General features: G+C 64.8%; 2 protein-coding genes across 2 annotated transcripts; one reads left to right on the top strand and one right to left on the bottom strand.

The window, feature by feature from the left end:
- The first annotated feature begins 635 nt into the window (after positions 1-635).
- NECTIN4 (nectin cell adhesion molecule 4) lies at positions 636-24,656 on the top strand. The gene is made up of 9 exons (XM_064175811.1): positions 636-735; positions 7,301-7,657; positions 10,567-10,857; positions 12,985-13,099; positions 15,338-15,501; positions 18,996-19,143; positions 21,447-21,525; positions 23,009-23,113; positions 23,669-24,656. The coding sequence occupies exons 1-9, from the start codon at positions 660-662 to the stop codon at positions 23,951-23,953; spliced, it is 1,620 nt and encodes a 539-aa protein (XP_064031881.1). The 5' UTR covers positions 636-659; the 3' UTR covers positions 23,954-24,656.
- On the bottom strand, positions 16,423-18,936 carry LOC135192633 (histone H3.v1-like). Its single transcript, XM_064175902.1, has 2 exons — positions 18,786-18,936; positions 16,423-16,673 (listed from the first exon to the last, which is right to left on the bottom strand). Exons 1-2 carry the CDS (start codon positions 18,934-18,936, stop codon positions 16,423-16,425), a joined length of 402 nt encoding a protein of 133 aa, XP_064031972.1.
- Positions 24,657-26,537: the final 1,881 nt, after the last annotated feature.

Genomic DNA, 26,537 nt, shown 5'->3' with positions numbered 1-26,537 from the left:
GTGCCCGGAGGGTACCAGGCCGGGGGGGGGGTTGGGTTTCACCAGGGCCCCCCGACCCGGGAGGCCTCTCCCCGCCTCTGCCGTTACCGGCCGGACCGGTCCGCCCCGCCCGGCCCCGCCCTGCGGCCCCACCCCCACAGACCCCGCCCCCTCCCGGTCCAACCCCCCTCCCCCACCCCCACCCCCCCGACTTCACCCCCACCCCCCCCTCCGGCGGCTCCGCCCCCCCCCTCCCGGGTCCCGTCCCGGCTCCGAGAGGGCGCAGCACCGGCCCGGGGCAGCCCGGTACGGCCCCGCTTCGGCTCGGCACAGCCCGGTTCGGCCCGGTCCGGCTCGGTTCCAACCGGCTTGTCCCGGTTCGGCCCGGTCCGGCTCGGTTCCAACCGGCTTGTCCCGGTTCGTCCCGGTCCGGCTCGGTCCGACGCCCAGATCGGTCCGAGACAACCGGGTTCGGCCCGGGCCAGCTCGGTTCAGCCGGGCAAGGCTCAGCCCGGTTGATCCCGGTGCAGCCTGGTCCGGTCGGGTCCCTCCCGGTCCGACCCCGCTGCAGCCCGATCCGGTTGGGTCCCGCCCGGTCCATCCCGGTCCATCCCGGTCCATCCCGGTCCGGATGCTGCTGACCGGGGACCGAGCAGCGCCGTGAGCCCGCAGGTGCCCGCATGGCCCCCCGCGGGATGCGGCCCGGGACGCCCTTCCTCCGCCGCCTTCTCCTCCTCCTCCTCCTCACCGCCACCGGTAAGGCTCCACCGGGACCAGCGGCTGGGAAACGACACCGGGGCAGGGGCAGGGGCAGGGGACCGGGGCGGAGGGGGGGGGAAGGCACCGGGAACCCACGAGGGGAACCGAAAGCATCGGGAAGGAGCCGGAGCCGGGGGCGGGGCAGGGCCCGGGGGGGAGAGGGACTGAGGGGGGGTCTGTGCACACGCGTGAAAGTGGGGAGGGGTCTTGTGCACACGCGTGGGAACGGGGGTGGGGGTCCCGTGTGTGTGTGTGCACACGCGTGTGACCGGGGGGGGTCCCGTATGTGCGTGCACACGCGTGTGAACCGGGGGTGGGGGTGTCCCGTGTGTGTGTGTGTGCACACGCGTGAAAGTGGGGAGGGGTCTTGTGCACACGCGTGTGAACGGGGGGTGGGGGCGTCCCGTGTGTGTGTGCACACGCGTGGGAACGGAGGTGGGGGTGCCGTGTGTGTGTGCACACGCGTGTGAACCGGGGGTGGGGGGGTCCCGTGTGTGTGTGCACACGCGTGAAAGTGGGGAGGGGTCTTGTGCACACGCGTGTGAACGCGGGGGGGGGTCTCGTGTGTGCGTGCACACGCGTGTGAGTTCAGGGGGACTCCTCTGTGTGTGTGCCCAGGTGTGTGACCGCGGGGGGGGGGGGGTGCACACGCGTGTCCGTGTGCGCGCTCCCGCGTGTGCACCTGCGGCTGCCTGCACCTGTCCCCGTGAGTGTGTTCCCCCACGAGTGTCCCCCCCCCTCCCCCGGCCGTGCCCCCCTGTCCTCCCGTGTCTCCCCCACGCCCCCTCCCTCAGCTTCCTCACCGCCGTGGGAACTGGGTTGTAATGGGGGGGGGGGGGGAGGCTGACGTCACCCGTGGGGTGCTTCTCCCCCCCACCCCCCTTTCCATGACCCACACCCACTCGGGAAGTGGGGGGGGAACGTTGAGACCTTTATGGGTTGGGGGCGACCCAGCCGTGACCCCCCCACGCCCCCAGCCCAGCTCCCATCTCCCTGGGCGGGCAGCAGGTTGGCAGCGTGTGCCAACCCAGGCTGTGCCCACGCGTGAGTGGGAAGGTGGCACCTCTTCCTTCACGGGGGGTGGGGGGGGGTCCCTCCTGTCCCTCTCCGGGACCCCCCACCCGTGTGTGTGTGTGTGTCCCCCCCCCCCAGCTCCCAACCGCCCGGCCCGGTCCTGCTGCTCCCGCGGGGCGTGGGGGCCGCTGGAGCAGGTTCTGCCGGTTCCCGGCTCCCGGCGCCGTTCCCACGCGCTTGGCACCGGTGGGTGGGGATGCCCCCGGGCGGGGGCTGCCTGACGGCACCCAGCGCCGGCACCCACCCGGGCATCCGCCTGGCCGCCGAAAGCTGGCATCAAACTGGGCACCCACAGGGGCCGCCGGCTTGGCACCTGCCTGCTCATTGAACCGGGCACCAATCCCGGCACCCACTTTGGCACTCAGCTGGGCACCTGGGCATCTACCTGGCTATGCAGGCACCCACCTGGCAACCCCCCCCCGGGCACCTACCCGAGCATCCACTTGGCTGCCGAAGCTGGCACCCACCGGAGCACCCAGCACTGGACTGGGCACCCATGGGGGCAGCTGGACTGGCACCTGCCTGCTCATTGAACCGGGCACCCAGCCCGGCACCCACTTTGGCACTCAGCTGGGCACCTGGGCACCCGCCCATGCACCCACCTGGCCACCTGGGCATCTACCTGGCTATGCAGGCCCCCACCTGGCAACCCCCCCTCCCCGGGCACCTACCCGAGCATCCGCTTGGCTGCTGAAGCTGGCACCCACCGGAGCACCCAGCACTGGACTGGGCACCCATGGGGCAGCTGGCCTGGCACCTGCCTGCTGACTGAACCCAGCACCCGGCCCCGGACCTGCTTGGCCACTCAGGCACTCAGCTGGGTACCTGGGCACCCTCCCGGGCACCTTCCTGGGCATGCGGGCACCCACGTAGCTAACACCCCCCCGCTGGCCACTGAACCAGGCACCCACCCGAGCACCCACCTGGGCAGACACTTGGCCGCCCAGCCGGGCACCTACCTGGGCATGCAGGTACCCACCTGGCTACCTGGGCAGCCACCTGGGCACTCACCCAGACACCTACCTGGCTGTGCATCCGAGCACCCACCTGGGCACTGAACCAGGCACCTACCTGGGTACTCAGCCGGGCACCCACTTGGGTAGTCACTCAGTGTGCCCACCTGGCGGCCTGGGCACTACCCACTTGGCGGCCTGGGCACTTAACCGGGCACCCATCAGCCATTCACCTAGGCACTGTGACACCCACCCGGCTACCCACCCTGGCACCATCACCGTTGCCCTTGGCACCAGGACCCCCGCAAGCTCCCCTGCCCCCCTCCCCCCACCACCTTTGGCACACGTCTGGCCCGGGCACGGCCGAAGGGGGGGGTCGTGAGTCACATCCTGGGCACCAGCGGGCACCCAGGCAGGGGGTAATTAGCGCGGGCAGGGTGTGTTTGGGGGGTGCCAGCCGGGGAGCCCCCCCGGGGCCGGCGGGGGCGGATGCCCTCCGCAAGCCGCGGCAGCGCCTGGCATGCGCGCGGGCCGGTCGGGCTGGCCGCGCCGGCACCGCCGCTTCCCCGATGCCACCGGCGGCGCCCGGGCGGGGCACGGCCGCACCCCGGCACCGGCAGCCGCCCGGCTGGCACGCGCGGGGACGCGGCACGGAGCGGGCAGGGGTGGGCACGGAGGGACCGAGCAGGGCACAAGGCAGGAGGGAGTGGGCACAAGCGCTGTGGAGTAGGCAGCAGTGTGAGCGGGCACAGTGTGCCCAGGCAGTGCCAAGCAAGCACATGGGTGCCCGAGTGAGTGTGAGTGGGCACCAGCGTGCCCGGGCTGTGCCAAGCAAGCACAAGGGTGCCCGAGTGAGTGTGAGTGGGCACCAGTGTGCCCTGGCAGTGCCAAGCATGCATGAGTGTGCCCAAGTGAGTGAGAGCAGGCATGAGGGCAACTGAGTATGCCCAAGTGAGTGTGAGTGGGCACGAGTGTGCCTGGGCAATGCCAAGCATGTGTGAGGGTGCCCAAGGAAGTGTGAGTTGGTATAAGAGTGGCTGAGTAGGCACAAGTGAGTGCGCACCAGTGTGCCCTGGCAGTGCCAAGCATGCATGAGTGTGCCCAAGTGAGTGAGAGCAGGCATGAGGGCAACTGAGTATGCCCAAGTGAGTGTGAGTGGGCACCAGTGTGCCTGGGCAATGCCAAGCATGTGTGAGGGTGCCCAAGAGAGTGTGAGAGCAGGCATGAGGGCAACTGAGTATGCCCAAGTGAGTGTGAGTGGGCACCAGTGTGCCCAGGCAGTGCCAGGCAAGCACAAGGGTGCCCGAGTGAGTGTGAGTGGGCACCAGTGTGCCCAGGCAATGCCAAGCTTGTGTGAGAGTGCCCAAGGGAGTGAGAGCAGGCATGAGGGCAACTGAGTATGCCCAAGTGAGTGTGAGTGGGCACCAGCGTGCCCGGGCTGTGCCAAGCAAGCACAAGGGTGCCCGAGTGAGTGTGAGTGGGCACCAGTGTGCTCGGGCAGTGCCAAGCATGTGTGAGGGTGCCCAAAGGAGTAAGAGCAGGCATGAGGGCAACTGAGTATGCCCAAGTGAGTGTGAGTGGGCACAGTGTGCCTGGGCAATGCCAAGCATGTGTGAGGGTGCCCAAGGAAGTGTGAGTTGGTATAAGAGTGGCTGAGTAGGCACAAGTGAGTGTGCACCAGTGTGTCCTGGCAGTGCCAAGCATGCATGAGCGTGCCCAAGTGAGTGAGAGCAGGCATGAGGGCAACTGAGTATGCCCAAGTGAGTGTGAGTGGGCACAGTGTGCCTGGGCAATGCCAAGCATGTGTGAGGGTGCCCAAGGGAGTGAGAGCAAGCATGAGGGCAACTGAGTATGCCCAAGTGAGTGTGAGTGGGCACCAGTGTGCTCGGGTAGTGCCAGGCTTGCATGAGGGTGCCCAAGGAAGTGTGAGTTGGTATCAGAGTGGCTGAGTAGGCACAAGTGAGTGTGCACCAGTGTGCCCTGGCAGTGCCAAGCATGCATGAGTGTGCCCAAGTGAGTGAGAGCAGGCATGAGGGCAACTGAGTATGCCCAAGTGAGTGTGAGTGGGCACGAGTGCCCAGGCAGTGCCAAGCAAGCACAAGGGTGCCCAAGAGAGTGTGAGTGGGCACAAAGGTGGCTGAGTAGGCACAAGTGAGTGTGAGTGGGCACAAGAGTGCCCAGGCAGTGCCAAACACACATGAGGGTGCCCAAGTCAGTGTGAATGGGCACAGGGAGGGCTGAGTGGGCACAAGTGCTACTGCCTGGGCACAAGTGTGTACAAGTGTGCCCAGGCAGTGCCAAGCATGCATGAGTATGCCCAAGTGAGTGACAGTGGGCACAAGGGGCACTGAGTGTGCACAAGTGGGTGAGAGCAGGCACAAAGGGGGCACAAGTGAGTGTGAGTGGACACAAGTGTGCCCAGGCAGTGCCAAGCATGCATGAGTGTGCCCACATCAGTGAGAGCGGGCATGGGGGGGCTGAGTGTGCACAGGTTAGCGAGAGGGGCACAAGGGAACTGAGTGGGCACAAGTGAGCGTGCATGAGTGTGCCTTGGCACTGCCAACCATGCATGAGTGTGCCCAAGGGAGTGCCAGCAGGCACGAGGAGGGCTGAGTGTGCCCACGTGAGTGAGAGGGGCATGAGGGTACCTCAGCATTGCCAAGTGAGTGGAGTGTGCCCAAGTGAGTGTGAGTGTGCCCAGGTGTGCCCAAGCATTGCCAAGTGTGCATGAGTGTGCCCAAGTGAGTGTGAGTGTGCCCAGGTGTGCCCAAGCATTGCCAAGTGTGCATGAGTGTGCCCAAGTGAGTGTGAGTGTGCCCAGGTGTGCCCAAGCATTGCCAAGTGTGCATGCGTGTGCCCAAGTGAGTGTGAGTGTGCCCAGGTGTGCCCAAGCATTGCCAAGTGTGCATGAGTGTGCCCAAGTGAGTGTGAGTGTGCCCAGGTGTGCCCAAGCATTGCCAAGTGTGCATGAGTGTGCCCAAGTGAGTGTGGTGTGCCCAAGCACGAGTGTGCCCAAGGGCACCCATGTGGGCAGGAGCATGCAGGGCCATGCTGTTGGGTGTGTGCCAGCGTGAGTGTGCCCAAGCACCTGTGAGTGTGCAATCACGAGTGTGCCCAGGTGCCCACCAGCATGCCAGGGCGTGTGAGTGCCCCCAGATGTGGGCAAGCACAAGTGTGCCCAGGTGTGCCCAAGTGGTCTTGGCTGTGTGTGGGTGCCAGCATGGCCACGTGTGACAGCAAGTGTGCCCAAGTGTGCCCAAGTGTGCCCAATGTGTCTAAGTGTGCCCAAGCATGCTAGAGCATGCCAGGGTGTGCCCACACATGCCCAAGTGTGCCCAAGTGGCCTTTCACATATGTGGGTGCCAGCATGGTTGTGTGCCCAGCATGCCCAACGTCTCCCGGTGTGCCCAAGCCTGCCCAAGAGCTCTTGCATGTGTGTGGGTGCCAGCATGGTGGTGTGCAAGAGGAAGTGTGCCCAAAGTGTGCCCAGCGTGTCCAGATGTGCCCAAGCATGCCCAAGTGAGCCCAAGCCATGCATGTGGGTGCCAAGCATGGATGTGTGCAAGAGCAAGCATGCCCAGGTATGCCCAGGTGTGCCCAGGTGTGCCCAACGTGTCCAAACATCCCAGAGCATCCTCGAGTGTGCCCAAGCCTAGGGCCAACATGTCCAGATGTGCCCAAGTGTGCCAGGACCTGCCCAAGCATGCCCAGGTCATGTATGTGAGTGCCAGCACAGATGTGTGCAGGAGCAGGTGTGCCCAGTGTGCCCAAGCATGCTTGGTGTGCCAAATGTGCCCAAGAATGCCCAATGTTGCCAGATGTGCCCAAGTATGCCCAAGCCCAAGAGTGCCAATGTGCCCAAATGTGCCCAAGTGTCCCAATATGTTCAGGTGTGCCCAAGTGTGCCAATGCATCCAAATGTGTGTTGCCAAGTGTGCCAATGTGTCCAAGTGTCCCCAAGTGTGCCCAAGTGTGCCAATGTATCCAAGTCTGTGTGCCCAAGTGTGCCAGTGTGCCAATGTGTCCAGGTGTGCCCAAGTGTGCCAATGCATCCAAATGTGTGTCCCCAAGTGTGCCCAAGTGTGCCAATACATCCAAGTCTGTGTGCCCAAGTGCGCCAGTGTGTCCACATGTTTCCAAGTGTGCCAATGTGTCCAGGTGTGCCCAAGTGTGCCAATGCATCCAAATGTGTGTCCCCAAGTGTGCCAATGCCTCCAAGTCTGTGTGCCCAAGTGTGCCAGTGTGCCAATGTGTCCACATGTTCCCAAGTGTGCCAATGTGCCCAAGCATGTCAATGTATCCAGGTGTGTGTCCCCAAGTGTGCCAATGTACCCAAGTGTCCCCAAGTGTGCCAATGTGTCCAAGTGTCCCCATGTGTGCCCAAGTGTGCCAACGTGCCCAAGCGTGTCAGTGTATCCAGGTGTGTGTGTGCCCAATGTGCCCAAGTGTGCCCACGGGTGCCAGGGTTGCTGGGTGAGCAGGGTGGCTGGCCCAAGCTCGCCGGGCGAGCGCGGTGCCAGGCTGGGTGCCCGCAGGGTGCCAGGCGGGCGTGGTGGAGGTGGAGCGCAGCGTGACGGCGGTGCTGGGCCAGGACGTGGTACTGCCCTGCCGCTACCGGGCACAGGAGCAGGAGCAGGTGGTGCAGGTGACCTGGCTGAAGCGGGGCCCCGGCGGGCACAGTGCCAAGCTGGCAGTGCTGGACCTGCAGCACGGGGAGCACGTGCAGGAGCCCTACGCCGGGCGCGTGCTGCGGCGGGCACCCGAGGGGGCACTGGAGGACAGTGCCATCGTGCTGCGGAACGCCGTGCAGGGCGACGAGGGCGACTACGAGTGCCACCTCAGCACCTTCCCCAGGGGCACCTTCGAGGGGCACCTCACCCTCAAGGTGCTGGGTGAGTGCCCGGCTGGGGGGGGGCTGGAGTGGCATAGGGCGTGGGGTGGTGGGCATGGGGTGGTGAGGATGGGAGGGTGGCATAGGGCAGAGGGCATGGGGTGGTGGGCACAGACCAATGGGCATGGGGTGGTGAGGATGGGAGGGTGGCATAGGGCAGAGGGTATGGGGTGGTGAGCACAGACCAGTGGGCATGGGGTGGTGAGGATGGGAGGGTGGCATAGGGCATGGGGTGGTGGGCATGGGGTGGTGAGGATGGGAGAGTGGCATAGGGCAGAGGGCATGGGGTGGTGAGCACAGGCCAGTGGGCATGGGATGGTGAGGATGGGAGGGTGGCATAGGGCAGAGGGCATGGGGTGGTGGGCATGGGGTGGTGAGGATGGGAGGGTAGCATAGGGCAGAGGGTATGGGGTGGTGGGCACAGCGCAGTGGGCATGGGGCGATGTGGATGGGAGGGTGGCATAGGGCATGGGGTGGAGAGGATGAGAGGGTAGCATAGGGCAGAGGGCATGGGGTGGTGGGCACAGGGCAGTGGGTGATGTGGTGGGCATGGGGTGGTGTGGATGGGGTGGTGGGCATTGGGCAGAGGGCATGGGGTGGTGGGCACAGGGCAGTGGGCATGGGGTGGTGAGGATGGGAGGGTGGCATAGGGCAGAGGGTATGGGGTGGTGGGCACAGGGCAGTGGGCATGGGGCGATGTGGTTGGGAGGGTAGCATAGGGCAGAGGGCATGGGGTGGTGGGCACAGGGCAGTGGGTGATGTGGTGGGCATGAGGTGGTGTGGATGGGGTGGTGGGCATTGGGCAGAGGGCATGGGGTGGTGGGCACAGGCCAGTGGGCATGGGGTGGTGAGGATGGGAGGGTGGCATAGGGCAGAGGGCATGGGGTGGTGGGCACAGGGCAGTGGGCATGGGGCGATGTGGTTGGGAGGGTAGCATAGGGCAGAGGGCATGGGGTGGTGGGCACAGGGCAGTGGGTGATGTGGTGGGCATGGGGTGGTGTGGATGGGGTGGTGGGCATTGGGCAGTGGGCATGAGGTTGTGAGCACAGGGCAGAGGGCATGGGGTGGTGAGGATGGGAGGGTGGCATAGGGCAGAGGGTATGGGGTGGTGGGCACAGGCCAGTGGGCATGGGGTGGTGAGGATGGGAGGGTGGCATAGGGCAGAGGGTATGGGGTGGTGAGCACAGGCCAGTGGGCATGGGGTGGTGAGGATGGGAGGGTGGCATAGGGCAGAAGGTATGGGGTGGTGAGCACAGGGTAGTGGGCATGGGGCGATGTGGATGGGAGGGTAGCATAGGGCAGAGGGTATGGGGTGGTGGGCACAGGGCAGTGGGTGATGTGGTGGGCATGGGGTGATGTGGATGGGGTGGTGGGCACAGGGCAGTGGGTGATGTGGTGGGCATGGGGTGGTGTGGATGGGGTGGTGGGCATTGGGCAGAGGGCATGGGGTGGTGAGGATGGGAGGGTGGCATAGGGCAGAGGGCATGGGGTGGTGGGCACAGGGCAGTGGGTGATGTGGTGGGCATGGGGTGGTGTGGATGGGGTGGTGGGCATTGGTCAGAGGGCATATGGTGGTGGGCACAGGCCAGTGGGCATGGGTTGGTGAGGATGGGAGGGTGGCATAGGGCAGAGGGCATGGGGTGGTGGGCACAGGGCAGTGGGTGATGTGGTGGGCATGGGGTGGTGTGGATGGGGTGGTGGGCATTGGGCAGAGGGCATGGGGTGGTGGGCACAGGGCAGTGGGTGATGTGGTGGGCATGGTGTGGTGGGCATTGGGCAGAGGGCATGGGGTGGTGGGCACAGGGCAGTGGGTGATGTGGTGGGCATGGGGTGGTGTGGATGGGTTGGTGGGCATTGGGCAGAGGGCATGGGGTGGTGGGCACAGGCCAGTGGGCATGGGGTGGTGAGGATGGGAGGGTGGCATTGGGCAGAGGGTATGGGGTGGTGAGCACAGACCAGTGGGCATGGGGCGATGTGGTTGGGAGGGTTGCATAGGGCAGAGGGCATGGGGTGGTGGGCACAGGCCAGTGGGCATGGGGTGGTGAGGATGGGAGGGTGGCATAGGGCAGAGGGTATGGGGTGGTGAGCACAGGGGAGTGGGCATGGGGTGATGTGGATGGGAGGGTTGCATAGGGCAGAGGGCATGGGGTGGTGGGCACAGGGCAGTGGGTGATGTGGTGGGCATGGGGTGGTGTGGATGGGGTGGTGGGCATTGGGCAGTGGGCATGAGGTTGTGAGCACAGGGCAGAGGGCATGGGGTGGTGGGCACAGGGCAGTGGGCATAGGGTCATGTGGATGGGGTGGTGGGCACAGGGCAGTGGGCATGGGGTGGTGTGGATGGGGTGGTGGGTATTGGGCAGTGGGCATGGGGTGGTGAGGAGGTGAGGATGGGAGGGTGGCATAGGGCAGCGGGCATGAGGTGGTGAGCACAGGGTGGTGAACACAGTGCAAAGAGCATGGGGTGGTGAGGATGAGCTGGTGGGCATGGGGCAAGGGGGTTGTGGGACGATGGGCATCAGGTGGTGGGCGGGGGTGATGGGCATGGGGCAGTGGGCATGGGATGATGGGGAAGGGGCAACGGGGTGGTGGGCAAGGGACAGCAGGCACAAGGCAATGGGCATGAGGTGATGCAGTGGTGGGCATGGGGCAACGGGTACAGGATGATGGGCATGGAGCAGTGGCCGTGGGGTGTTGAGGATGGGTCAGAGGGCAGTGGGCATAGGGTGGTGGGCATGAGGTGGTGCAGAAGTGCCAGCAGACACAGGGTAGTGGGCGTGAGGCAGCAGGCACGGGGCAAGGTGCTGGTGGGCACAGGGGGTCGGGCGATGGCTGCGGGGCAGCGGGCACAGGGTAAGCAGTGCTGGGGGGCAGGCAGGACTGGGCAAAGCCCAACGCCGGTGCCACCCCTAGTGCCACCCCTGCCCATCCTGAACCTGGGGCCGCCGCTGGAGGAGGGCCAGGGCCGGACGCTGGCAGCCTCGTGCACAGCTGAGGGCAACCCTGTGCCCACGGTGCGCTGGGAGACGGAGGTGCCTGGCACCAATGCCACGCGGCGCTCGGCCCATGCCCGCTCGGCCTCCGTCACCAGCGAGTTCTTCCTGGTGCCCGGGCGCAGCATGAACGGCAAGAGCCTGACCTGTGTGGTGGCACACCCGGGGCTGCGCCACGAGAAGAGGATCACTCACCAGCTCAGCGTCGCATGTGGGCACCGTGGGGGCAGGAGGGCACCGGGGGTGCGGGGGTGGCGGAGGGCAACGAGGGCACAGTGGGCACTGAGGATGCAGGGGTGGTGGAGGGCAAAGAGAGCACAGTGGGCACTGAGGATGCAGGGGTGGTGGAGGGCAACGAGGGCACAGTGGGCACCGAGGATGCAGGGGTGGTGGAGGGTGATGAGGGCACAGTGGGCACTGAGGATGCAGGGGTGGTGGAGGCCAATGAGGGCACCAAGGATGCAGGAGTGGTGGAGGGCGATGAGGGCACAGTGGGCACTGAGGATGCAGGGGTGGTGGAGGGTGATGAGGGCACAGTGGGCACTGAGGATGCAGGGGTGGTGGAGGGCAATGAGGGCACAGTGGGCACTGAGGATGCAGGGATGGTGGAGGGCAAAGAGGGCACAGTGGGCACTGAGGATGCGGGGGTGGTGGAGGGCATGAGGGCACAGTGGGCACTGAGGATGCAGGGGTGGTGGAGGGTAATGATGGCACAATGGGCACCGAGGATGCGGGAGTGGTGGAGGGCAATGAGGGCACCAAGGATGCAGGAGTGGTGGAGGGTGATGAGGGCACAGTGGGCACTGAGGATGCAGGGGTGGTGGAGGGCGATGAGGGCACAGTGGGCACTGAGGATACAGGGGTGGTGGAGGGCGATGAGGGCACAGTGGGCACTGAGGATGCAGTGGTGGTGGAGGGCAATGAGGGCACAGTGGGCACTGAGGATGCAGGGGTGGTGGAGGGCAATGAGGGCACCAAGGATGCAGGAGTGGTGGAGGGCAAAGAGGGCACAGTGGGCACTGAGGATGCGGGGGTGGTGGAGGGCAATGAGGGCACAGTGGGCACTGAGGATGCGGGGGTGGCAGAGGTCAATGAGGGCACAGTGGGCACTGAGGATGCAGGGGTGGTGGAGGGCAATGAGGGCACCAAGTATGCGGGAGTGGTGGAGGGCGATGAGGGCACAGTGGGCACTGAGGATGCAGAGGTGGTGGAGGGCAATGAGGGCACCAAGGATGCAGGAGTGGTGGAGGGCGATGAGGGCACAGTGGGCACTGAGGATGCAGGGGTGGTGGAGGGCAAAGAGGGCACAGTGGGCACTGAGGATGCAGGGGTGGTGGAGGGCGATGAGGGCACAGTGGGCACTGAGGATGCGGGGGTGGTGGAGGGCAACGAGGGCACATTGAGCACCGAGGATGCGGAGGTGGCAGAGGGCAATGATGGCACAGTGGGCACCGAGGATGCGGAGGTGGTGGAGGGCAATGAGGGCACCAAGGATGCAGGAGTGGTGGAGGGCGATGAGGGCACAGTGGGCACTGAGGATGCGGGGGTGGCAGAGAGCAATGTGGGCACAGTGGGCACCGAGGATGCGGGGGTGGTGGTGGGCAATGAGGGCACAGTGGGCACCGTGGGAGCATGAGTGCCTGCGATGGGCAGAAGGGCACCGAGGGTGTGGGGGTGGTGGAGGGCAAAGAGGGCACAGTGGGCACCAAGGATGCGGGGGTGGTGGAGGGCAAAGAGGGCACAGTGGGCACCAAGGATGCAGAGGTGGTGGAGGGCACAGTGGGCACCAAGGATGCAGGAGTGGTGGAGGGCAATGAGGGCACAGTGGGCACTGAGGATGCGGGGGTGGTGGAGGGCAATGAGGGCACAGTGGGCACCGTGGGAGCATGAGTGCCTGCGATGGGCAGAAGGGCACCGAGGGTGTGGGGGTGGTGGAGGGCAAAGAGGGCACAGTGGGCACCAAGGATGCGGGGGTGGTGGAGGGCAAAGAGGGCACAGTGGGCACCAAGGATGCGGGGGTGGTGGAGGGCAATGAGGGCACAGTGGGCACTGAGGATGTAAGGGTGGTGGAGGGCATGGGAAAGGTTGGGAGGTGTGGAGGGGGGTGGGGATGTGGTGGGCACAGTGGGCATTGGTGGGATGGGCACAGGGGACATGGAGGACCTGGGAAGGACTGGAGGGCATGAGCTGGATGGGGGTGGCACAGGGGACACAAAGAGCATGGGCAGGGCACTGGGGACACAATGGGCACTGGGGACGGGATGGGCACGGGGGACTGTGAGGGGTGCAAAGGTGGCACACAGGAGCTGAGCTCTCACTGTGCCCTCATTGTGCCCAGACCTGTCGGATGCCTCCGTGCTGGGGCACACGGCGGAGTGGCAGGAGGGCATGGAGGGTGCCAGCCTGACCTGCCTGGGGGATGGCAACCCCCCCCCGACCTTCAACTGGACACGGTGAGGGCACTGCCCCCTGCCCTGTCCCCTGCCCTGTCCCCTGCCCTGTCCCCTGCCCTGTTCCATCCCTGTCCCCATCCCTGTCCCCATCCCTGTCCCATCCCTGTCCCATCCCTGTCCCCTGCCCTGTCCCCATCCCTGTCCCCTGCCCTGTCCCATCCCCGTCCCTGCCCTGTCCCCTGCCCTGTCCCCTGCCCTGTCCCTGTCCCATCCCCGTCCCTGCCCTGTCCCCATCCCTGTCCCCTGCCCTGTCCCTGTCCCTGTCCCCATCCCTGCCCCATCCCTGTCCCCTGCCCTGTCCCATCCCTGTCCCCATCCCTGTCCCCATCCATGTCCCTACCCTGTCCCCATCCCTGTCCCTGTCCTGTCCCCTGTCCTGTTCCCATCCCTGTCCCCATCCCTGTCCCCATCCCTGTCCCATCCCTGTCCCCATCCCTGTCCCATCCCTGTCCCATCCCTGTCCCCATCCCTGTCCCCTGCCCTGTCCCCATCTCTGTCCCCATGCCTGTCCCCATCCCTGTCCCATCCCTGTCCCCTGCCCTGTCCCCTGCCCTGTCCCCATCCCTGTCCCATCCCTGTCCCCATCCCTGTCCCCTGCCCTGTCCCCATCCCTGTCCCATCCCTGTCCCCATCCCTGTCCCCTGCCCTGTCCCCTGCCCTGTCCCCAGCCCTGTCCCCATCCCTGTCCCATCCCTGTCCCCATCCCTGTCCCCATCCCTGTCCCCTGCCCTGTCCCCATCCCTGTCCCCATCCCTGTCCCCATCCCTGTCCCCATCCCTGTCCCCTGCCCTGTCCCATCCCTGTCCCCATCCCTGTCCCCATCCATGTCCCTATCCCTGTCCCCATCCCTGTCCCTATCCTGTCCCCATCCCTGTCCCCATCCCTGTCCCCATCCCTGTCCCATCCCTGTCCCCATCCCTATCCCATCCCTGTCCCATCCCTGTCCCCTGCCCTGTCCCCATCTCTGTCCCCATGCCTGTCCCCATCCCTGTCCCATCCCTGTCCCCTGCCCTGTCCCCTGCCCTGTCCCCATCCCTGTCCCATCCCTGTCCCCATCCCTGTCCCCTGCCCTGTCCCCATCCCTGTCCCATCCCTGTCCCCATCCCTGTCCCCTGCCCTGTCCCCTGCCCTGTCCCCATCCCTGTCCCATCCCTGTCCCCATCCCTGTCCCCTGCCCTGTCCCCATCCCTGTCCCCATCCCTGTCCCCATCCCTGTCCCCATCCATATCTCCATCCCTGTCCCCATCCCTGTCCCATCCCTGTCCCCTGCCCTGTCCCCTGCCCTGTCCCCTGCCCTGTCCCCATCCCTGTCCCATCCCTGTCCCCTGCCCTGTCCCCTGCCCTGTCCCCATCCTTGTCCCATCCCTGTCCCCTGCCCTGTCCCCTGCCCTGTCCCCATCCCTGTCCCCATCCCTGTCCCATCCCTGTCCCCATCCCTGTCCCCATCCCTGTCCCCATCCCTGTCCCCATCCCTGTCCCCATCCCTGTCCCCATCCCTGTCCCCATCCCTGTCCCTGCCCTGTCCCTGCTCCGTCTCCTCCCGTTTTGTGTCCCTCCTGTGTCCCCTCCCTGTGTCCCCAGTCCCAGCTCCATGCCCTGCCCTGTGCCAGTGTCGCTGCCACATCAGCCCTGCCCTGTGCCCTCTGCCTATGCCCACATCCTGCCACATTCCGTGGCGCTGCCATGTGCCAGCTGCTGCCTGTGCTGCTGTCCCCTCATGTCCCTGCTGTGTGCCCCTTGCCCACACCATGTCCCCTGTGTCCATGTCCTCTCTGTGCCACCCTGGCCCTGCCACATCCCCTTGCCCATTCGGTGTCCCCCATGCCCATTCCCCCCTGCCCATACCACATCCCCTTTGTGCCACCCAGTCCCTGTCACACTCCCCCTGCCCATACCCTATCCCCCGTGCCCACATCCCCCTCATGCCCACCTCCCCCTCGCCACCTCCCCCTACCTGTCCCATGCCCCCATCCCCTGTGCCATGCCTCCACCTCCCCTCCCCTGCCCATCCCCACCGTGTCCCTGCCCAGACATGCCCATGCCAGGGGCCGTGGCGTGGAGCACAGCAGGTGGTACCATGCCCGGGCACGCCCGGGGCAGGGCAGCAGCCGTGGGAACCTTCAGCGCCGCCTTTGATGGCAGCAGCAGCAGCAGCAGTGCCGCTGCCACCGCCCACCCCGTGCCCACCTGTGCCCACCTGTGCCGGGGGGGGGGGGCTGACGGTGGTGCCCACCACAGGCTGAATGCCCCTCTGCCCGCCGGCGTGAGGGCGAAGGGGGACACGCTGCTGTTCCAGCGGCCCCTGGCAGCCGCCGACGCCGGTGCCTACGTCTGCCGCGTTGCCAACCGCGTGGCTGCCAAGGAGGCGCGTGCCAACGTCAGCATCAGGGGCAGGGAGCCAGGTGGGTGCCAGCTGGGGTGCCCCAAGGTGCCCGTGGGTCACTTGAGGGGTGGGGGTACAAGTGGGCAGCGTTGTGCTGTCTATCCCTGGGCTCTTCTCTGTATGCCCATCTCTGTGCCACCCACCTGTGTGGCTGTCTGCCCGCCCCTGGGCTCTGTGTGCCCATCTCTGTGCCACCCACCTGCGTGGCTGTCTGCCTGCCCCTGGGCTCTGTGTGCCCATCTCTGTGCCACCCACCTGTGTGGCTGTCTGCCCGTCCCTGGGCTCTGTGTGCCCATCTCTGTGCCACCCACCTGTGTGGCTGTCTGCCCGTCCCTGGGCTCTGTGTGCCCATCTCTGTGCCACCCGTGTGGCTGTCTGCCCGTCCCTGGGCTCTGTGTGCCCATCTCTGTGCCACCCACCTGTGTGGCTGTCTGCCCGTCCCTGGGCTCTGTGTGCCCATCTCTGTGCCACCCCCCTGTGTGGCTGTCTGCCCACCCGTGGGCTCTGTGTGCCCATCTCTGTGCCACCCACCTGTGTGGCTGTCTGTCCCTGGGCTCTGTGTGCCCATCTCTCTGCCACCCACCTGTGTGGCTGTCTGCCCACCCCTGGGCTCTGTGTGCCCATCTCTGTGCCACCCACCTGTGTGGCTGTCTGCCCGCACCTGGGCTCTGTGTGCCCATCTCTGTGCCACCCACCTGTGGGTCTGTCTGTCCCTGGGCTCTGTGTGCCCATCTCTGTGCCACCCACCTGTGTGGCTGTCTGCCTGCCCCTGGGCTCTGTGTGCCCATCTCTGTGCCACCCACCTGTGGGTCTGTCTGCCCCTGGGCTCTGTGTGCCCATCTCTGTGCCACCCACCCGTGTGTCTGCCTGCCCCTGGGCTCTGTGTGCCCATCTCTTTGTGCCACCTGCCTGGCCCCTCCCAGCCTCTTCTGCCCTCTGCTCACACAACCCTCCCCAGATGCTGCTTCTCCACCATCGTCTCCTTCACCTCCTTCATCTTCACCTCTTTTATCTTCACCTTCTTCATCTCCTCCTCCTCCTCCTCCTCCTCCTCCTCCTCCTCCTCCTCCTCCTCCTCCTCCTCCTCCTCCTCCTCCTCCTCCTCCTCCTCCTCCTCCTCCTCCTCCTCCTCCTCCTCCCCCTCCTCCTCCTCCTTCTCCTCCTCCTCCTCCTCCATCTTCCCAGCACTGCCTGCTCCCATCCCTACCTACTCACCCTCTGCTCACTCCTCCACCCCTTTACTCATCTCTCTACTCATCGCTTTACTCATGCAGCCTCCTCCTCTGTCTGCTCAGCCTCCTTCCATGCCCCTGCCACCCTTCCTGCCACTGCCCATCCCATGCCACCCTTCCTTCCACTGCCCATCCCATGCCACCCTTCCTTCCACTGTCCATTCCCTGCCACTGCCCATCCCATGCCACCCTTCCTGCCACTACCCAGCCCCTGCCACCCTTCCTGCCACTGCCCATCCCATGCCACCCTTCATTCCACTGCCCATCCCCTGCCACCCTTCCTCCCACTGCCCAGCCCCTGCCACCCTTCCTGCCACTGCCCATCCCATGCCAACCTTCCTTCCACTGCCCATCCCATGCCACCCTTCCTGCCAGTGCCCATCCCCTGCCACCCTTCCTCCCACTGCCCAGCCCCTGCCACCACTCTCTGGCCATCTACCCATCCACCTGTTGGTCATCTAAACCACTCCTTCATCTGGCACCTTGTCCCCATCCATCCCTTCCTCCACTCTCCCACCCACCCATCCATCCCCACCCCCACTCACCCATCCATCCCCACCCCCACTCACCCATCCATCCCCCCACCCACTCACCCATCCATCCCCCCACTCACCCACCCATCCATCCCCCCACCCACTCACCCACCCATCCATCCCCCCACCCACTCACTCATCCATCCCCCCACCCACACACCCATCCATCCCCCCACCCACTCACTCATCCATCCCCTCACCCACTCACCCATCCATCCCCCCACCCACTCACTCATCCATCCCCCCACCCACTCACCCATCCATCCCCCCACCCACCCACACACCCATCCATCCCCCACCCACTCACCCATCCATCCCCCCACCCACTCACTCACTCATCCATCCCCCCACCCACTCACCCATCCATCCCCCACCCACTCACCCATCCATCCCCCCACCCACTCACCCATCCATCCCCCACCCACTCACCCATCCATCCCCCACCCACCCACCCATCCATCCCCCCACCCACTCACCCATCCATCCCCCCCCCACCCATCCATCCCCCTCCCACCCACCCATCAATCCCCCCACCCACCCACCCATCCATCCCCCCACCCACCCACCCATCCATCCCCCACCCACTCACCCATCCATCCCCCACCCACTCACCCACCCATCCATCCCCCCACCCACACACCCATCCATCCCCCCACCCACTCACCCATCCATCCACACACCCCCCACCCCCACCCCCCCATCCCTTCCACCCATCTCCACCCATTCCCACCCATCCCTCTCCCCCCACCCACCACTTTCCTCCCCCTCCTCACTCCCCCTCACCTTCACCATCACCCAGAGCTCTTCCCAGCCTCACACTGACCCCAGCTGCCCGACCCCACCCCCTCTGCTCCTCTTCTCTCCCCTCCCCCACCCCCTGGCTGTGCCCCCCCCAGACAATCTGTCCCTGGGCTCTTCTCCATGTGCCCATCTCTGTGCCACTCTCCTGCCCGTTCGTAGCCTCTTTTCCATGTGCCCATCTCTTCATGCCCCTCACCTGCCTGTCCCTTGGCTCTTCTCCGTGTGCCCATCTCTGTGCCACCTGCCTGGCCCCTCCCAACCTCTTCTGCCCTCTGCTCACACATCCTTCCCCAGAAGGTTGATGCTGCTTCATCTCCTTCTCCTCCTCCTCCTCCTTCTCCTCCTCCTTCTCTTCTCCTCCTCCTTCTCCTTCTTGTTTTTCTTCTTCTCCTTCTCCTCCTTCTCCTCCTCCTTCTTCTCCTTCTCCTCCTTGTTCTTCTTTTCCTTCTCCTTCTCCTCTTTCTTCTCCTCCTTCTTCTCCTTCTCCTTCTCTCCTCCTTCTCCTCCTTCTCCTCCTTCCCCTTCTTCTTCTCCTCCTTCTTCTTCTCCTCCTTCTTCTTCTCCTTCTCCTCCTCCTCCTTCTCCTCCTCCTCCTTCTCCTCCTTCTCCTTCTTCTCCCACTTTTCCTCCTCCTTCTCCTTCTCCTTCTCCTTCTCCTTCTCCTCCTTCTCCTCCTTCTCCTTCTCCTTCTCCTTCTCCTCCTCCTTCTCCCCCTTCTCCCCCTTCTCCTCCTCCTCCTCCATTATCTTCCCATCCAACCTCTTCACCTTCATCATCACCTTCATCATCTTCTACACCTTCACCACCTTCTTCGCCCCTTTCTCCACCTTCATCTTCTTCTTCGCCTGCGTCGTCTTCTTCTCCCTCTTCAACCTTCTCCACCCTCATCTTCCTTTTCTCCTCCTCCTCCTCCTCCTGCCCCACGGCGCTGCCCTGGCCCCCCGCAGAGGACGAGGTGCGGCAGGTGGACCTGGTGTCGGCGTCGGTGGTGGTGGTGGGGGCGGTGGCGGCGCTGCTGCTCTGCCTGCTGGTGGTGGTGGTGGTGGTCATGACCCTTTACCACCGCCGCAAGACCAAACGCATCTCCGAGAAGTAGTAAGAGGCTCCCCGAGGGCGTGGGGGAGGGGAGAGGGGGGCAGGGAGATGGATGGAGGGCAGGGATGGATGAGGGATGGGTGGCGGGTGGGTGGTGGGTGGTGGAGGATGGATGGATGGAGGATGGATGGAGGATGGATGGATGGAGGATGGATGGGTGGATGGAGGATGGATGGGTGGGTGGGTGGGTGGATGGATGGATGGAGAATGGATGGGTGGATGGAGAATGGATGGAGGATGGATGGGTGGATGGATGGATGGAGAATGGATGGGTGGATGGAGGATGGATGGGTGGGTGGGTGGGTGGATGGATGGATGGAGAATGGATGGAGGATGGATGGGTGGATGGATGGATGGAGGATGGATGGGTGGATGGATGGATGGAGGATGGATGGGTGGATGGATGGGTGGATGGATGGATGGAGGATGGATGGGTGGATGGATGGGTGGATGGATGGGTGGATGGACAATGGATGGATGATGGATGGATGGATGGATGGATGGATGGATGGATGGAAGGGTGGGTGGATGGGTGGGTGGATGGATGGAGAATGGATGGGTGGGTGGATGGATGGAGGATGGATGGATAGATGGGTGGGTGAATGGAGGATGGATGGAGGATGGATGGGTGGGTGGATGGGTGGAGGATGCATGGATGGATGGATGGGTGGATGGATGGAGGATGGATGGGTGGATGGGTGGGTGGATGGGTGGAGGATGGAAGGATGGGTGGGTGGATGGAGAATGGATGGATGGATGGATGGATGGATGGGTGGGTGTATGGGTGGAGGATGGAAGGATGGTTGGGTGGGTGGGTGGATGGATGGGTGGGTGGTGGATGGAGGGATGGGTGCATGGAGGATGGATGGGTGGATGGATGGGTGGGGGGAAGGGTGGAGGATGGATGGGTGGATGGAGGATGGATGGAGGGATGGGTGGATGGATGGATGGGTGGATGGATGGATGGGTGGATGGATGGATGAGTGGATGGATGGATGTATGGATGGATGGGTGGATGGATGGGTGGATGGATGGATGAGTGAATGGATGGATGATGGATGGATGGATGGGTGGATGGACAATGGATGGATGGTGGATGGATGGATGAGTAGATGGATGGGTGGATGGACAATGGATGGATGGTGGATGGATGGATGAGTAGATGGATGGGTGGATGGACAATGGATGGATGATGGATGAGTGGATGGATGATAAATGAGTGGATGGATGAGTGAGTGGATGGATGGATGGGTGGATGGATGAGTGGTTGGTGGAGGATGGATGGGTGGATGATGGATGGATGCATGGATGGATGGATGGGTGGATAGAGGATGGGTGGGTGGATGGGTGGATGGATGGATGGGTGGGTGGATGGAGCATGGATGGAGGATGGAGGATGGATGGATGGATGGATGGACAAATGGATGGATGGATGGATGGATGAATGGATGGATGGGTGGGTGGATGGATGGAGGATGGGTGGATGGATGGAGGATGGGTGGATGGATGGATGGGTGGATGGAGGATGGAGGATGGATGGGTGGATGGAGGATGGATGAATGGATGGATGGATGAATGGATGGATGGATGAATGGATGGATGGATGGATGGATGAATGGATGGATGGATGAATGGATGGATGGATGAATGGATGAATGGATGGATGGATGAATGGATGGATGGATGGATGGATGGATGGATGGATGGATGGAGGATGGATGGGTGGATGATGGATGCCTGATGGATGATGCGTGGGTGTATGATGGACAGATGATGGTTGATGGATGAAGGGAAGGAAGGATGGAGGTAGATGAATGACTTTGTGGCCAGATGGACATGGCCGAATGGGTAGGTGGAAGGATGCATGGGTGAGGGCAAGGATGGATGAGTGAGGGCATGGATGGATGGATGGGGACAAGGAGCCTGATGAAGGAGTGGTTTAGATGACCAATAGTGGGGTGGGTAGATAGCCAGAGAGTGGTGGCATGGGCTGGGCAGTGGGAGGAAGGGTGGCATGGGATGGGCAGTGGCAGGAAGGGTGGCAAGGGCTGGGCAGTGGGAGGATGGGTGGCATGGGCTGGGCAGTGGCAGGAAGGGTGGCAAGGGCTGGGCAGTGGGAGGATGGGTGGCATGGGCTGGGCAGTGGGAAGGGTGGCATGGGCTGGGCAGTGGGAAGAGTGGCAGGGGCTGGGCAGTGGAAGGAAGGGTGGCAGGGGCTGGGCAGTTGGAGGATGGGTGCCAGGGGGCTGGGCAGTGGCAGGAACGAAGGCTCCATGCTGAGCTGTCCTCCCCCCACCCCCAAGCGAGGAGGAGCTGACCCTGACCCGGGAGAACTCCATCCGCCGCCTGCACTCCAGCCACAGCAACGATGCCCGAGCGCAGGTGGGGGCTGGGGGCTCTGCGGGGGGGGGCAAGGAAGTAGGTCTTGGGGTGCTCTGGGGGGCGGTTTTGGGGTGCTCTGAGTTAGGGTGATTTTGGGGTGTCCTGGGGGGGTGGTTTTGGGGTGCCCTCAGGGGATGGTTTTGGGGTGTCCTGGGTGGTGGTTTTGGGGTGCTCTGGGGGATGGTTTTGGGGTGTCCTGGGTGGTGATTTTGAGGTGCTCTGGGGGATGGTTTTGGGGTGTCTTGGGTGGTGGTTTTGGGGTGCTGGGTGTATGAGGTGCTGGGTATGGGGGTGTTGAAGGTGGACTGAGGAGCAGAGTACCCATGGGGTTGGGCAGTGTGGTGCCCATGGGGCTGGGCAGTGTGGTGCCCATGGAAGCAGGCAGTGTGGTGCCCAAGGGAGCAGGCTGTGGGGTGCCCATGGGGCTGGGCAGTGTGGTGCCCAAGGGAGCAGGCTGTGGGGTGCCCATGGGGCTGGGCAGTGTGGTGCCCATGGAAGCAGGCAGTGTGGTGCCCATGGCAGCAGGCAGTGTGGTGCCCAAAGGAGCAGGCCATGGGGTGCCCATGGGGCCAGGCAGTGTGGTGCCCATGGAAGCAGGCAGTGTGGTGCCCATGGCAGCAGGCAGTGTGGTGCCCATGGAAGCAGGCAGTGTGGTGCCCAAGGGAGCAGGCTGTGGGGTGCCCATGGGGCTGGGCAGTGTGGTGCCCATGGAAGCAGGCAGTGTGGTGCCCAAGGGAGCAGGCCGTGGGATGCCCATGGGGCTGGGCAGTGTGGTGCCCAAGGGATCAGGCTGTGGGATGCCCATGGGGCTGGGCAGTGTGGTGCCCAAGGGAGCAGGCTGTGGGGTGCCTATGGGGCTGGGCAGTGTGGTGCCCATGGAAGCAGGCAGTGTGGTGCCCAAGGGAGCAGGCCGTGGGGTGCCCATGGGGCCGGGCAGAGTGGTGCCCAAGGGAGCAGGCCATGGGGTGCCCATGGGGCTGGGCAGTGTGGTGCCCAAGGAAGCAGGCAGTGTGGTGCCCATGGAAGCAGGCAGTGTGGTGCCCAAGGGAGCAGGCTGTATGGTGCCCATGGAAGCAGGCAGTGTGGTGCCCAAGGGAGCAGGCTGTGGGGTACCCATGGGGCTGGGCAATGTGGTGCCCATGGAAGCAGGCAGTGTGGTGCCCAAGGGAGCAGGCAATGTGGTGCCCATGGGGCTGGGCAATGTGGTGCCCAAGGAAGCAGGCAGTGTGGTGCCCATGGAAGCAGGCAGTGTGGTGCCCAAGGGAGCAGGCAGTGTGGTGCCCATGGAAGCAGGCAGTGTGGTGCCCAAGGGAGCAGGCAGTGTGGTGCCCATGGAAGCAGGCTGTGGGGTGCCCAAGGAAGCAGGCAGTGTGGTGCCCATGGAAGCAGGCAGTGTGGTGCCCAAGGGAGCAGGCCGTGGGGTGCCCATGGGGCCGGGCAGTGTGGTGCCCATGGGCTCCAAGGTGTCTGGGTGCTGTGCCAGCTGGAGGAGACGCTGCAGCTGCGGGCAGAGAGCCGCCAGGGCAGCCTGCGGGGGGACAGCCTGAGGGGCGACAGCCTGCGTGGCACCAGCATCTGCTCTGCCATGGTGAGCCCAGGGCTGGCACTGGGGGGGCACCGGAGGGCATGGGTGGGGGGTGAGAGGCTCCAGCTCAGCTCAGGGCTTCACCTCCTCCCCCTCCAGAACCTTCCCCTGGGGCCCCAATCCCAACCCCCCCGCCCCGGGGTCCATTTCCCGGGGGGGGTGGGGCCCCGGGGGGCGGGGCGCGGGGGGGAGGGGTACGGGGGGGAGGGGCGACCCCTGCCCTGTCCCTTGGCACCGTGGAGGTGCCCAAGCCTGGCTCCACGTGCCCACAGCGGGGCCAGTCTCGGGTGGTTCCCCTCCCCCCCACCATTGTCCCCCTCCCTTGTCCCTTTGGGGGGGGGTCCCCGGGGCAGGGTCCAGTCCCCCCTGGGGGGGGGTTCACAGGCCCACAGTGACCCCCCCCAGCCCCTCCCTCATCCCCGTGGGGGTCTCCGGTTCGGGGCGCAGGTCCCCGGGGCCGGATGCAATCCACTCGGGGGGGGGGGGGGGGGCGTGGGAGTGTGGGTCCGTGGGTGACCCTCCCCCACCCCTGCCCTCCCCTCCCCCCCCCCCCCGCAGAGCGAGGAGCAGGAGGGTCGCAGCTACTCGACGCTGTCGACGGTGCGGGAGATCGAGACCCAGACCGAGGTGCCCGCGGCGGTGCCACTGCTGCTGCCGGTGCCAGCGGGCAAGGAGCCGAAGGAGGAGGAAGAGGAGGGCGGAGGGGGCGGGGGCGGGGGCGGGGGGGGCGGGGGGGACCCCATCAAGCAGGCCATGACCCACTTCGTGCAGGAGAATGGAATGCTGCAGGCCAAGCCTAGCACCAATGGCATCTACATCAACGGCCGCGGGCACCTGGTGTGAGCCCGCGGGGGGCAGCTGCGGGTGGGCACCCCCTGTGGGCACCCCCCACCACCCCCCCACCCCCCGGCGGGCTCCTCGCTGCTCCCCTCCCCCCCCTACAGGCTCCGGACCCCTCCAGCGTCACCTGGCTGCTGGCACTGGGGAGCCAGGGGCACGCAGTGTGCCCACCCAGGATGGGCAACCGTGCCCAGGCGTCACCTGGATGCTGGCATGGACTTGGGGGCATATCCCAAGAAGGATTCTGGTGCCCAGGCCTCACCTGGCTGCTGGCATCAGGGGGCTAGGGGCATGCAGTGTGCCCACCCAGGATGGGCATCAGTCCTCCAAGTGTCCCCTGGCTGCTGGCATGGACTTGAGGGCACATCCCAGGAAGGATTCCGGTGCCCAGGCGACCCCTGGCTGCTGGCATGGACTCGGGGGCACACTCCAGGGAGGGTTCCGGTGCCCAGGTGTGCCCTTCCTGCTGGCACAGGGTCAGGGACATGCACCATGCCCCCAGGATAGCCTCCAGGTTGCTGGCACAGGCTCGGGAGCAGAGCCCAGGAAGGACTCCTCTGGTGCCCAGGTGCCACCTTGCAGCTGGCACAGACCCCAGGACAAGCTCCGGACTTCAGGTGCCACATCAGCGCTGGCACAAGGCTGGGCACGGTGCCTGGCACCTGGCTGCAGAGGAGGTGCCAGCAGCATCCCAGCCCCCCCCCCCCCCCCCCCCGGCTGCTCCCGCCCGCGGCGCTGGGCACAGCAGGGCACGGATTGGTGGCACTTGGGATGCTTGTGCCCGCCCCACCCCCCCCGCCCCTTTTGTCACCCTCTAAACTGGCACTGGGATCCGGGGGGGGGGTCCCTGGGGACTTGGCACCCTCCCCCCTCCCCCCCCCCGTGTACAGACGTGTAAAGGCTGCACCCCCCCCGGCCCCCTTGTAAATAAACCTCCCCCCCGCGGGATCCTGGCACCCTGGCACCTTGGCACCCTGCGTCGAGCTCGGCCTGGGGGAGGGGCACAGTGGGAGTGGCACGACCAAGGTAGCACTGGCACAGGATGGGGATGGGGATGGCACACGATGGGAGCGACACTGGCACACAATAGGGGTGGTGCTGGCACATGATGGGCATGAGTGGCACAGGGACATGATGAGTGGCCCTGGCACATGATGGGAGTGGCACTGGCACGCAGTGGGTGGCACTGGCACACGATGGGGGTGGCACAGGCACATGAGTGTGCACGGGGGGCAGCCACACCTTGGCACCAGGGGCGCGTGGGGAGCCCACAGGAGCTGTGGGCATGCATCAGTGTGCATAGCCTGGGAGTGTGCCCAAACTGGCACAAGCAAGTGGGCACAAAGATGGCACCAGCACATGCAGTGGGACACTCCAGCTGCTATGAGTGTGCCCAAGCTGGCACAAGTGAGTGTGCCCCAACAGGTCTCAGCACATGCAGGAGCATGCCCTGAGTGTGCCCTGAGTATGCCCTGAGTGTGCCCTGAGTATGCCCTGAGTGTGCCCAGGCATGCCCAAGCACACTCTGAGCACGCAGGAGTGAGCAGGCACAGCACAGCCCTGCATGGGCATGGCCAAGCTGGCACAAGTGAGTGTGCACCAGCACAGCCCAGCACATCATGATTGTGCCCTGAGCATGCCCTGAGTGTGCCCTGAGCAAGGCCAAGTGTGCCCTGAGTGTGCCCTGAGCATGCCCTGAGTGTGCCCTGAGCATGCCTTGAGTGTGCCCTGAGCATGCCCTGAGTGTGCCCTGAGCATGCTCTAAGCATGCCTTGAGTGTGCTCTGAGTGTGCCCTGAGCAAGGCCAAGTCTGCCCTGAGCATGCTCTGAGCATGTCCTGAGTGTGCCCTGAGCAAGGCCAAGTGTGCCCTGAGTGCATCCTGAGTGTGCCCTGAGCATGCCTTGAGTGAGCTCTGAGTGTGTCCTAAGCAAGGCCAAGTGTGCCCTGAGCATGCCCTGAGCATGCCCTGAGCATGGCCTGAGTGCACCCTGAGCGTGCTCTGAACAAGGCTAAGTGTGCCCTGAGTACACCCTGAGCATGCCCTGAGTGTGCCCTGAGCAAGGCCAAGTCTGCCCTGAGCATGCCCTGAGTGTGCCCTGAATGCAACCTGAGCGTGCCCTGAGTGTGTGCTGAACATACCCTGAGTATGCTCTGAGTGCACCCTTAGCATGCCCTGAGTGTGCCCTGAGCATGCCCTGAGTGTGCCCTGAGTACACCCTGAGCATGCCCTGAGTGTGCCCTGAGCAAGGCCAAGTCTGCCCTGAGCATGCCCTGAGTAAGGCCAAGTGTGCCCTGAGTAGGCCAAGTGTGCCCTGAGTGCAACCTGAGTGTGCCCTGAGCATGCCCTGAGTGTGCCTTGAGTAAGGCCAAGTGTGCCCTGAGTGCATCCTGAGTGTGCACTGAGTGCACCCTGAGCATGCCTTGAGTGTGCTCTGAGCATGCCCTGAGTGTGCCCTGAGTGCATCCTGAGTGTGCCCTGAGCAAGGCCAAGTCTGCCCTGAGTGCATCCTGAGTGCACCCTGAGCATGTCTTGAGTGAGCTCTGAGTGTGTCCTAAGCAAGGCCAAGTGCACCCTGAGCATGCCCT

Source organism: Pogoniulus pusillus, chromosome 43, assembly GCF_015220805.1.
Source record: "Pogoniulus pusillus isolate bPogPus1 chromosome 43, bPogPus1.pri, whole genome shotgun sequence".
In the NCBI taxonomy this organism is placed as follows: Eukaryota; Metazoa; Chordata; class Aves; order Piciformes; family Lybiidae; genus Pogoniulus; species Pogoniulus pusillus.
Note: the sequence above shows the minus strand (reverse complement) of the source record. Positions and strands in the feature narration are given on the sequence as shown.